The sequence below is a fragment of the Microtus pennsylvanicus genome, chromosome 1 (assembly GCF_037038515.1).
Source record: "Microtus pennsylvanicus isolate mMicPen1 chromosome 1, mMicPen1.hap1, whole genome shotgun sequence".
Taxonomy (NCBI): domain Eukaryota; kingdom Metazoa; phylum Chordata; class Mammalia; order Rodentia; family Cricetidae; genus Microtus; species Microtus pennsylvanicus.
In genome coordinates, this window is record NC_134579.1 from 32756195 (window position 1) to 32769115 (window position 12921).

Genomic DNA, 12921 nt, shown 5'->3' on the forward strand with positions numbered 1-12921 from the left:
TAGAAGACTGTATTATTTAAATAATGTCTGATTTCTATCTGTTTTTCTGAAGTTTTAACTGACATATGTGTGTATTCATGGGTCACTTTCCAAACTCATATTTCTCGACTCTCCGTTTCTCCTAGGTGTTAGTTTGCATGAGTTTATCTTCTGTTTAACTGGTTTTCCCTTTAACTGTGCTAGTCATATGTGTGTGTATACATATATTTTTTTAAATTTTATTTTAACACCCAGCTACCGACTAGCAGTCATCTAGCTGTATTGCATTCGTTGAGACGGGGTCCTGCTATGTGTCTCGGGTTAACCTTGGACTTGTAACCTCCCATCTCTCCCTCTTGAGTTGCTGAGATTATGGGCATGTAACGCCATTTCTGGCTTATTTTATTTTTAAAAGTTCTATGTGGTTTCTTTTCAGTCATATGTAGTCATTCTTTTAGTCTCATGTTTGTGTTCATTTTTAAGTTGTAGCTGTTCTGTATTTGGCTGGCTGGCTGGATTTGGGGTGTGGTTCTGACATTGCTTGCTTGCTTCTGTTGTCTCTCATGATGGCTTGCTCATCCTTGTGGATGATGACTGGTTATGAGCAGTTTGATTCATCTTTGTGAGGATTTTGAGTCTAACTTGAGAGTACCTTCTTTCTGAAAGCATTGTAGTAGTTTTGGCTGGGAATCGGGGAGATTACCTGGAGTCACTTCCAAGTTACACCTTGGGCTCCTGGTCTATTGTGGCTCTTGGTGTCACTGCCGCTAGCTCTCAGAAGTCAGTTTTAACTTGAAGTTTGTTGCCTTTGGAGGGAGAGGGCAGCTTTAAATGTTTTCCTCTGTCTATGAATAGACAAAACTTTTTTTTTTAAATCTCCCAGACCTAAGGGCACACAACCTTAATCCCGGAATTTAGGAGGCAGAGATAGGTGGATCTCTGTGAGTTCAAGGGCATACTGGTCTGGTCTACATAGTGAGTTCCAAGTTCGGTAGGGCTGCAATAGTGAGACCCTGTCTCAAAACTAAACTTGTGTTCCACTTTTTCACTCCATTCGTAGAGTTCTTTAGTATAATATTTAGTGTAGTTCTAATAAAATCCTTCATTTTCATACTTAACTGTGGTAGTTTTACTTTGTATTAGAAAAAATTTTCCTCAAATAGGATTTCTTAGTAAAGATTTTATATTAAAACAAGTTTAAAATTAAGCAATAGGTTAAGTTGTTCTAAAGGAAAACAGTAACTCTAAAATGTGTTAAGTTTGTTACAGTTCATCCTCTGGATCGTAGTGATGTTACAGATAATAAACCTATGATGTTCGCTACTTCCAGGGATGTGAGCATGGTCCTCTAAGCTTACAGAGAAGAGGTGAGCTTGGGGTGACCAGGAAGTGCTTCCTGAACTGAATGGAGCTAGTGAGCATTATTGTGGTTGCAGAATAAAGTTGCTAAGGAGTGACCAGCAGCCAAGTGCAACTGAGTAGGCCATGTGTCCTGGGGTGAGGAGACAGGAGCAGGAGTGGGGTGAAACCAGGCCTTGTCCTGCATATTGTAGGGAAGAGTGCTATCTGATGGTAAAGCTAAGTGGGCTTAGCAGAGAGATGATAGGCTCAGCTCAGGGTGCTGAGGTGAAGGCAAGCCACCAGTGAGGACATGTGGAGTTCATTCAGATGGTTTTGTTTGTTTTTGAACTTCCAGAATCTGAAGGTCTTGTAAGACACTTGATTAAGATCTGGTAGCAGTTGACACGGAAGCTCCAGAAGTTGAGAGATGTGGCCCAGCCTGGAAAGACTGGGGAATCTTAGCTTTTAGAAACTTGGAATCCGGTGTTTCCTATAGTACCAGCTGAGCTGACTTAAATGGCACATGGAAAAACACTTGAAAGGTTTTAATAATAATTTAGTGTGTGTGAAAAACTTGTATATCAAGCCTGTGATATCACAGACACTATTGTCTAGGCCGAGTAAACTCTGAGAGGGGAATACTAAGTAGAAACACGTGCAGTAAATGGGAATGGTCAAACCTGAGAAGATGCAGACTGTGGAAGGTCATTAAGTGCTGTTGGCCATGGGTGTGGTGGATGAGGTCACTCAGAGAGAAAGATGAAAAGAGAAGAGAGTTGACATTTGGGTGGCGGGAAAGGAGAAGAAGAGCCCATGAAGGAGACTGAGGAAGAGCAGCCAGACGAATAGGAGGAGAACCAGAAGATGGTCTCTGGAGTCCGTGAGAAGCATTCTCAGGAGGAGGAAGTGGTCCGCTCTGTCAAGTAAGTTGTAAGCTGAAAAGTGCTCTTTGGACTTAGCTATTAAGGTAGACTGGTTAGCTGACATCGTCTAAGAACAGATTTTAAACATTCATCTCCAACGTCTGTTAATAATAGCTAGTGTTCATTGTCTTTCTTAACATGCCTGGTAACGTGAAAGCACTTCACACGTATTAGCTGGTTAGTCAGGAACATAGTATGTTACCCACACTTGGTGTGTGAAGAAGCTGAAACACAGAAAAGTTAAGGAACTTGGCCAAGACCACACACCCAGGAACGGGAGCGTCCGTGTTCCAGTCCAGTCAGTGTGGCTCCAGAGTTCATGCTCTTACCGCTTTGCCATATTGACTCTCCAGTTAAACAAAATGGAACATTAGAAACCTACACCAGCATCGTAATCCCAGTGCAGTTGCTGCTGTGTGCTCTCACGAGATCTGCTGGACGTGAATGACTAGCATCATGTCAGAGGGGCTTGAGTCTGCCTGTTGTGTCTACACAATGGTGGTGATCTGTGTTATGACAGTTCTTGTCTCTTCCTGTATGTATAGTAAAAAACTTGTGAACTTAAAAGTATGCGTTTCTGAGGATAACACATTCCATATTATGTGCCTAATTTCGGGTGCTATGGTATCTTTATTTCTCACAGCTATTGTGTAAATTCCTTAAACTCTGAAAGTCTTGTTCATGCAGAACAGGTAACCTCAGGTGTTACAATTGACCATTTTATTGTAGAGAGTCATTAATGACCTTACTAAAAAAGAGTTTCCTTCAAATGATGGAAATGGAACAAAACTGTAGGAAAACCAAAAGGAGCGAAAATGGAGGACTTGGTAGGGAAAGGCAGAAAATTTCTTGGTTAGGTTGAAGAATGGGAGGCAATGGGGGAAAAGGCAGTTGAAATGGTTGCTGGTGTGATCAAGAGTTGATCAGAGCAAGGGTTTAAAACTGGCTCAGGCAGTTGATGCTGGTCTGAGAAGTGGTCCTGGCAAACAGGAGGCCCGTGAGGTGGCAGTCTCGTCGGTGTTAGCCAAGAAGGCGTCATCAGATAGCCTAGTATGGCTGGGGCGGTGGACTGGGAAGGGGAAGACTGACTGCCATGTTCTCGGTAAGGAAAAGTAGCTGTAGTTACTGTATGAGGGAGCGCGTCAGGCCAGAGGACTGGGTTTGAATCTTTCCTCACCTGGTGACCTGGAGCAAATTACTGAATTTTACTGACGTGTTTTCCCATTTGTACAGTAGAGAGGGCGACATGTGTCCACTTTGAAAGTCTCTGTGAGGATTTGTGAGACGTCGCCTAGAGCACTTGGTGCAGAGTATGGCGTGTAATGTGTCTAATTATTGAGGAAGCTTGTTCTTCACTTTTGACATTGTGAGGTTCTCACAAATAAACTGAACGTACGGCTTGATTGAAGAAATAGGTGTGTGTTCCACCGGTGATGGTCTGTCTAAAGACGAACTTGACCTAACAGCAGTGGGGTTCGAAGAGACCACAGGGTGTTAGGAGGTGCTGGTAGAGAAAGAAGAGCTGAAAGGAATGGAATGCTGGGTTTGCACGGATTGCGTTTGCAGGATATCGTAGCTCTAGACGGGAAAATCCTTGCCATCGGACTTTCCTTAGGGGGAAGCAGCCTGAAACTTCAAACTGGTTTTCCTCCTCCTCGCTTGCAGTCTGGCAGCAAGGCTGTGCTTGTAGTATCTGAGAGAGTAGTGAGCAAGGATTCGCAGGGTGGCAGGTCTGGGTGCAGCGTGGAGAGCAGTGTCAAGACCACTCCAGCTTTGTGCTCTGTCCAGGAGGAGACTTATGGAGAGATGAATAGGGATAGGGGCGTACGAGCAGCTGACAGGAAGTGGTTTCTCAGTGGAGTCAGGATGGTTGAGGATGTAGCAGTTTGTATGCTGTGAAATGGTGTATTTTAGGGTATGCCATGTAGCGGGTAGGGCGGTACACGGTAGGAGAATGTCTTTTCTACATTCGGCAAACACTATTTAAAGGTGAAGTTTGCTAGGCACATACAGGGTGAGATGCCCTTAGTTATCTTCTACTCAAGGGAGACATGGACACTACAAGTTCAGAGTAGAGCTGGTGAATGTGTGAGCCTAAAGAAAAGAAGAAATAGATGAAGCTGTTTGGAAAAAGTCCAGGGGAAAAGAAGAGCTTATTAGGGATGAGACTCTTAGAGACTCAGTTCTGATTGGGGGTGTGTCCTTAGGATACAGGCCCCAAATGTTTTCCTGGTATACTGTAGGGAAAGCTGCTGGCGCTCGTGTTGCCTGGAGCGCCGGTTGACCGGGATGTGTGTTGTCTCCATAGGACTGTGCACTATGGACGATTTTGATGAGGGAGACTTCAGTTTGGCAGATGACGTCTTATTGGAAGGTTGCCTTTACGAGGATGACTGTATCTGTGCTCCCGACTTTACCACTGACGATTATGTCCGGGTTACTGAGCTCTACTATGACCGAGTGGTAAGTAGGCGTGTTAGCTCTGTGTCCCAAAGGCTTTCTACTTGAGAGGGGCTTCTGTGGCATGTGAGGATGGGCAGAAAGGTAAACAGGCCTCTGAGGAGTGGTCTCAGGAGGGAAGGGAAGTGGCCACTCGAGAAGGGCGTGATGCAGAGTGGAGGTAAGCAGCAGTTGTTTTTACTGGAGATTGGCCAAGCTCCTCAGGAGATGCTGTAGGGACAGAGTCAGCAGACCCCACGAGAATGCCCAAGAGGAGTGGAGGAACCACAGGTCATACATACTTTCACATTTTACCAGATAAAAATCAGAATAATTTTCTTCTTTTAGGGTATGCAATATAAAGATTATGCCCAAAGTGAGAAAAATTTAGGTGAGTATATTAACACTTTAATGCTAATTGTTGGAGACTGTAAAGGGAGGTCATCCATCCAGTCACAGTGACATAACAATTGATCTTTTAGGATGTGTTTTTAGCTTGATTTGGTGACACAGGCCTGCAGTCCCAGCACTTGGGAAGGAGGCTGAGGCAAAGGTATTGGAAGTTCAAGGCCAGCTTTGATCAACATGACAAGACGCATGTCTCAGACTAGAAGCTATAATCTTTCTGTTAAGCTAGAATTCAGCCAATAATTATTTAATCTTAATATCTAATAGATTGAATATTTTAGTCCTTTAGTTTTTGCCTTTTTATACCTATTTACCTTTTTCCCTACTAACAGTATTGATTCATTTGAAAATACTAATTTTAAACTTTTTAATTTTAATTAAGAATATGACATCTGCAATATGTGGTGTAGTAAGCCACTTTCTATCCTGCAAGATTACTGTGACACCATTAAGCTATATATCTTCTGGCCACTTCTTTTTCATCATCAACACAGTTCTATAATATCAAGATTGCATCCCTGTGTGGAAGCCACGTAAGTTCCTATACAATAATAATTTTAAGAACTATGATAGCTCATTTTTCAGTTCTTAGGAATACGAAGTACAGTGGGAGGCTGGTGCCCATAGAAAAAGTAAAAACTTGGGATTTGAATATAAATGAATGATTATAGCATTTTAATGAATTACCTGAATAGTAATAGATTGCAAACTTGAAGCTGCATAAAACGTTAATAAACTTATTTATAAATACCAATGTTAGAGGAGAGAGGACAAGATAGTGTTTTGTTTGTTGAACACTTGATGTATTGTTACCTGGAGTAAAGAAAAAGAACTTTCCACACAGTTTAAATAGAACCATAAATACAAAGTTCATATAAATGTAACATTCAGTAAATAAGTACATTTGGGATCCTAATCTTTAAAAACAATTGTCTTTAAAGCCGTTCTCGTGCCGCTGAGCTAAGTTTGAAGAAATTACAGCATCTTGAGTTGATGGAAGACATTGTGGATTTGGCAAAGAAAGTTGCAGTAAGTGGTAGAATGGGGTTCCCACCCTTAGACTGTAAATGAGTAGGAGATGGGGTGCTCAGTGGGGAAGGGTGCTTGCTGTGTGGACATGGGCCTGAATGTGGGTCCTAGCACCTGTATAAAAATGTGACCTGTAACCTCTGCACTGGGTCAGCGGGTGGAGACAAGAGGGTCATTGGGTCTGCTGGCCACCAGCCTACTCCAGGGTCAGTGAGAGGGTCATTGGGTCTGCCGGCCACCAGCCTACTCCAGGGTCAGTGAGAGGGTCATTGGGCCTGCCGGCCACCAGCCTACTCCAGGGTCAGTGAGAGGGTCATTGGGCCTGCTGGCCACCAGCCTACTCCAGGGTCAGTGAGAGGGTCATTGGGCCTGCTGGCCACCAGCCTACTCCAGGGTCAGTGAGAGGGTCCTTGGGTCTGCCGGCCACCAGCCTACTCCAGGGTCAGTGAGAGGGTCATTGGGTCTGCCGGCCACCAGCCTACTCCAGGGTCAGTGAGAGGCCATTTCAAAGGTGGAAGATGATAGAGCAGACCATCTGGTGTCCTCCTGGCTTCCACCTGTATGCATGTATATGTGCATAGGTGTATACACCACCACACGCATGCTCATGGAACAGACATACATGCACTGTTCTGTGTTCTTCCACATACATAAAAGGAAAAAGAAAAGATGAGGAAACAAGAATGTAAATACATAGTGTTTGTTCTACAGTTCGAGTTTATAGCAGTTAGCAAGACGTGGCTTTATATTTTGTGTCCATGGACTTGCTCAGTATCAAAGTGATGAGGCTGATGTACTGGATTCATGTGCCCCAGTGGCTATCAGGATTGTGCCCATAAGGCATAGAAGCTGGAACTCATCATAAGTGAATGTGAGCCTGGGTGTGAAGCCTCCGTCACGGACTCTGGAACTAATGGTGATCTTTTGACGTGAGCCCTATGTTGACAGGTCATTTCTATGTGTGGACTGTCAGGGAAGACTGAGGTGGCGTTCTGTGCTGGGCTGGCTTACAGTTTTTGGTACTTTCCTAGTTGAAGCTTACATTTGGAAGAAGGGTGTTTGTTTTCTGCTAAAATCAGTTGTAATAACATATAGCTGGTGTACATACCTTTATTAAAAGTTTGGGTGTGATGAACTTCAAAAATTTGTACATTTTATGTTATATATACATACAATTTTTTCGAGACAAGGTTTCTCTATGTAACCTCCCTGACTGTCCTGGAACTTACTCTGTAGACCAGGCTGGCCTCAAACTCAACAGAGATTCACCTGTCTCTGCCCCGAGTGCTGGGATTAAAGGCGTGCACCCCTTCCGCCTGTCTTACAGTATAATTTTTTAAACTAGAACTGTATGGAATACTATTTCTGATTTGCATCAGGATGCTAAAGGGGCAAATTCACCACGCCAGTGTTTGTGACAAGTACACTATCATGTATGTAGAGCACTGTAGTCAGACATCACTTAGTGAGGGGGCCCTTCTGAGGGCCAGGTCCTTAGCTAGTTTCCCTGTTGACTGAATCTCATAGACTGTATTTAACACTGAGCAAGATAATACTGGCCAGCCTCTCAAAGTAAATAAGAGGCAGAATTACATGATTGTGTGAGACTGCTGCCAGGACAGTGTGGCATGCTGTTTAGCCGTAATCTCCTTTAATAAGTAGCATGAATGCTCTAAAATAATTGTAAAAATTGTAGTAAATACCCAACCTAGTAACATGGCTGTTTATCATTGCTAAGTACTGTATCCTGTGTTTGATTATGCATGCTAGTCTTATGCAGCTGATAGTGCAGGAAGTTTCACTTACACATGAACACAGACTCATGAGTATGCACTGGGGAGTGACCTTTGCAGGAAGTGATAAATTCTCGGGTTTGGTGCAGTTGCAGGGAGCATTTGTCCTGTCTGTGATTCCCTGTTAATTCAGATGCCACTGTGAACTCATGACTTTTACTAAAATGTAGGTTTGGTTTGAGTTCACTGGAAATTCAGATCTGAGGCTAGGAGGGGGGCTCAGTGGGAAGTGCTTTTATGCAAGCGTGAGGACGAAGTTTATATCCTCGGCACTAATGTAAGTAAATGCTGGGGAGGCGTGGTGGCCAGCTTGTATTGTTAATAGCTTCAGAAGGCAGAGACTGGATCACCAGAGCAAGCTGGCTAACTAGATCAGTGAACAGTGAGCTCTGGGTTCCTTCCCTGTGTAAGGTGGAGAGAGATCAAGGAAGGCATATATTGTCAGCTTCTGGCCCCCACACGCACACATGCGCACATATACACGTGTGCACACATGCTATCCTCCTGAAAAAGAACTCAAATAAAATATGCAGAATAAAGAAAAATGTGTGGTTTTTGTTCTTTTTTATTTTGCAGAATGATTCATTCCTTATTGAAGGCTTACTAAGAATTGGTTATAAAATAGAAAATGTAAGTGTTAAAAGAAATGAGAACCCAGAACACTCATTGCAAATGGATGATAGTCTCGTTGCATGTTTCCCAGTTAATGACTCCTTGTACCCAGCCGTTTACATGTAGCTTTTGGTAATACCAATTTCTGTATGTTGTAAAAATAATCTTATTTTACAGATTTGCCACTTTCTGCCACATACATACATACATACATATATATATATATATATATATATAGAGAGAGAGAGAGAGAGAGAGAGAGTATAATTTTAAGTCTTTCACAAGTTACTCACTTTGTCTTTAGATTATTTGCCTCATATGTATTTCTTCAATGAAATTAAGTCCTTGGTATGAGGTGTGTTTGTTTTGTTTTGATAATTGCTATACCTACCTGTATACGTTCAGACACAAATATAAGTCTATCTGTAATGTCCTGGAGACAGAAATGCCTTTATAGTTCCTTCAGGTATGAATATAAGTCTATCTGTAATGTCCTGGAGACTGGATTGCCTATATAGTTCCTTCAGGTACAAATATAAGTCTATCTGTAATGTCCTGGAGACAGAAATGCCTATATTGTTCTTCAAGCCCAATACTGACATTAGCAATTCAGCTATTTAATTCCTGAAGTGATTTCAGATTCTCAGATAGTATATTCTTGTGAACTTCTGAGAGCGCCATTGCACGGATGGCCCATCTTCCCGCCATGTGCTTATGTCAGTCTTTGCTACAGATGCTGTGGCTCTGTTCTGAACCCTGATCTGTTGCTCGAGACCTTGTGCTCAAGATAGGTCCCTAGTTGACATGTGACCTGAGAGTCCTCTGCCTTCGTGTTACTGATTTCTCCTGCTGCCTCAGCATCCATGTCTGTAACCATGGCAGAAACATTCTTGACCTGCAAGCGTGGCCTAAGGGAGTCCAGCTATTCTGCATTGCATGACAGATAATGAAATACGTGTACAAGATGTTTATCAGTGCTCTGAAATACTGTAGGAGATGAACTCATAATGCCGCATAAATTTAGAATTAATGCCCACATCCCCTTCTTCATTCCTCTTTTGAAACAGAAAATCTTGGCAATGGAAGAAGCTTTAAATTGGATAAAATACACAGGTGATTTAACAATTCTACCTAAATTAGGATCAGTTGACTGTTGCTGGCCCATGCTAAGTGTTTTCTTTACTGAATGTAAGTATAAGTGCTTTAAATGTTGAGCCTGGCTTAAAGACTATTATTTGGGAAGATGGGGTGTGTGTGTACATAGATGGTACTTGATTTTATCCTAGGAGTAGTTAAACAGTGTTTTTGTTCTGATATAATGCTCAAACAAGAGAATTTCAACACTGCGGTTAGTTTATTCTCTATTTCTTGTCTCACTGGTTTTGTGGCATTATACTCTTAGAGCTACTACCTTGTGGATGTCGTGTTATTATATATAATACCCCAAAGACAGAACCACAGCTGGGGTTCTCTTGTCTTCATCAGAGGAACTGCAACTCCTAAGATGATTTCCATGTTCCCGCTGTGTCCACTCCCCTGTGATGTGAGACGGAACTGCCTCACACTTTTAGAGGTGCTTTCCTGTAAGATTTTGACTGAGCAGTGTTTGTGACAGTCTAACTGTGTGGCCCTGTATTAGATGACGAGCAGACAGTTGTCCCCTCCACTGAGAAGAGTGTGTACGTCAACTGGTGTAGGTGCTGTAAGTAAATAGAACTTTGGGCTCCATTGTTGACACTGGGGTGTCCTTCACCCAGAGTGTTTAGAGCTTTCTCATTGCGTTGCTGAGGACCCGTAATCACAGGGATGGAGCAACGCAGCTGCTTATCATGTCTTGTGCACCAGTGTGGACTCATTACTGATTCTGTTTCCTGTTCTGCAAGGTGGTGTAGTTGTTCTTGTTTTCAGTAGTAAAGTCAGAATTTGAGGGTTAAGTCAGTGTTTCTCAACCCATGGGTTGCGATCCCTTTGAGGTCAAATGGCTCTTTCGCAGGGTTGCCTATGACAATCTGAGTATCAGATATTTACATTATCATATCATATAACAACAAATTTACAGTTATGTGTAGCAACAGAAATATTTTTCAGTTGAGGTCACCACAACATGAGCTGTATTAAGGAGTCTCCGTGTCAGGAATGTTGAGAGCCGCTGGGTTAGTGGTTTTCCTCAGTGCTAGAATTTAGAGGAAGACTCACTCAAGTTCTCTGAAATCAGAACAGCACAGGCTTCTTTCTAGAACTCAGATCTGTCTCTTAATACTATGGTTGGCGAAACATCCCAGATCTTGCTTGAATCTTAAGTGTTAAAAATTTATTTCATCTTGGAAGTTAATGATTGGTTAGATAGAAGCTTAACTATAATTTTGGTGTAGTAAATTTTTAAATCAGATTTTTAAAATCCTTTTTCTATCATAGCTTAAAGTGCAGAAAATGAGGCTTGATAACCTGTGGTCACAAAGTATTGCATTTTTGTTTACTAAGTTTTTTTATTAGAATAGTATTTCAGATAATTTCTCACTAACTTTTCTGTGAAGTCAAATATTAAATAAAGCTTCTTAAATACTTTCACTACACGAAGTACAATTGAGAAAATAGTTTTTCTCATTTTTGTCTTCATACATTTTTATTGGACATTGTATCTTGCACATTGAAAGTACTTGATACTGTTTGTTGAATTGGCTTTGGTAATTATGAGCCCTAATCACAGTATGTTATGAAGGAAGGAAGAATATTATTCCAGTAATAATGTAATAATAAAAATTTAATTGCTAGAAATAAAAACAAATTTTATTCACAAAAGCAGTGAGTGGTTTTCTGGGTTTGTTTTTTTGTCATATAAGATAAATGTGTTAGGTGATTGCTGTATCACTGAACTACATTCCTGGCCCCAACTTTTTATTCTCTAAATATTTTATATACATATATATGTATATATATATATGAGATTACAAAAACATACAAACTATTTAAAACGTTTAATAATAAATGAACATAATAGAGTTACTGATTTAACTCAAGAATTAGAATACCATGAACACCCAGTTTAAAACTAATGCTCTCTCTCACTTTCTTCCGACACAAATCTCAGATAAGTACCATATCACTAAAGTCGTAACTGAGAATTGCAACTTGCTTGAGGAATTTAGAAGGAACAGTTGCATGCATTGTGTGAAGGTAAGGACACTTACCTGTAAATGTATTTTAAGAATCGTCTGTTAAAACTTTCAATAGGCATGAAAAATAAAACCGTAGAAAGTAAAATAATGGCCCTACTTTAAAGTAACATGCTTAAGGGAAAATGTTAAGGAATTTTGATTTAGAATATTTTTTAAGAAGAAACATCTTAATCAAAATTTTCTAATGATTTAAAAATTAAATTTTTTTCACTCAGGCATGTAATCCATTGAGGAATACGATTTCTTTAGTAATATCCTTATCGAAATGTAAACTATGTGTCACTGTTCACTCAGAGGAAGGACTGACTCCTAACTCAATTTTAAAGAGAATTTATGTTTAACGTTCTATAGAATTTTACAGTTAAAGCCACTGCTAATAATCTCCATTAATTAAAAAATATTAGTAACTAAAGTAAAAAAATTAGTTATATATGTAGCATCTTTGATATACATTCTTGTTAACTTGTGATATTATACTTAGCAGTTAGTCAGCATTGCCTGTGAGTCAATGACTTACATAATACATTAAAATATCAAGGGTTATTGGATAATACTACATTCACTAGTAACTGAAAGCTATAGTTTTACCATGCGTCTCATTTTAGACCACTGTACCTTACAGATAAATTTTATTTAAAAGTGGACCTATTATAAAACACTATACACAACAGAAAATTGTAATTCGTTGGCTTTAGCTTCAGGTCTCAAGGGAGTAAGGTGGAAAGACAGAGGAGGACACCATGCTTGTACCCTCCACATGTCTACACACAGTGCACACACAGACACACTCTGATGGTAACATACATATAACTGTCCTTTCTAGATTCCCTCCTTTAGCCTTTGCATGCTTGCACATGGGCATATGCATGCATACTTTCCAACATACATGCACAGACACATACACTGCACACAAGATAACAATCATGTGCTCTTCTCTCTGGAGTCCTTGTAATACCCAGCACAATGTGAGCTGAGTGTGTTAGTCACATTTTAGGGGCAGTGATAAAAAAAACTACAAGTTTAATTCATTTTTTTTGTCTGTGCTAGGTTGCAACTGCTGTTGTAGAAACCATGGATATGATTTCAATACTAATTGAATATATCAAAATAGTAGAGACTACATTCTTATTTTCTATATAAATAGCCCCTTGTACTCTAATAGTAAGGAACCAAGATCCACTTCTCCTGGGTATTGGGGTCTTGATTGTCTCTGGAGCTAAC

General features: G+C 40.8%; 1 protein-coding gene across 6 annotated transcripts in view; it reads left to right on the forward strand.

The window, feature by feature from the left end:
- Ttc3 (tetratricopeptide repeat domain 3) overlaps positions 1 to 12921 on the forward strand; it is a 102311-nt gene that overhangs the window by 8031 nt on the left and 81359 nt on the right. For 3 of the 6 annotated variants that reach the window (XM_075960763.1, XM_075960781.1, XM_075960772.1), the window contains exons 2-8: positions 4552 to 4706; positions 5031 to 5073; positions 5473 to 5623; positions 6032 to 6119; positions 8489 to 8542; positions 9592 to 9712; positions 11613 to 11698. The exons of 2 other annotated variants lie outside the window; for them this stretch is intronic. In XM_075960763.1, coding sequence (XP_075816878.1) covers positions 4552 to 4706; positions 5031 to 5073; positions 5473 to 5623; positions 6032 to 6119; positions 8489 to 8542; positions 9592 to 9712; positions 11613 to 11698 — 698 coding nt within the window. The remainder of the gene's footprint in view (positions 1 to 4551; positions 4707 to 5030; positions 5074 to 5472; positions 5624 to 6031; positions 6120 to 8488; positions 8543 to 9591; positions 9713 to 11612; positions 11699 to 12921) is intronic. One more of the 6 variants, XM_075960792.1, reaches the window with a different exon arrangement.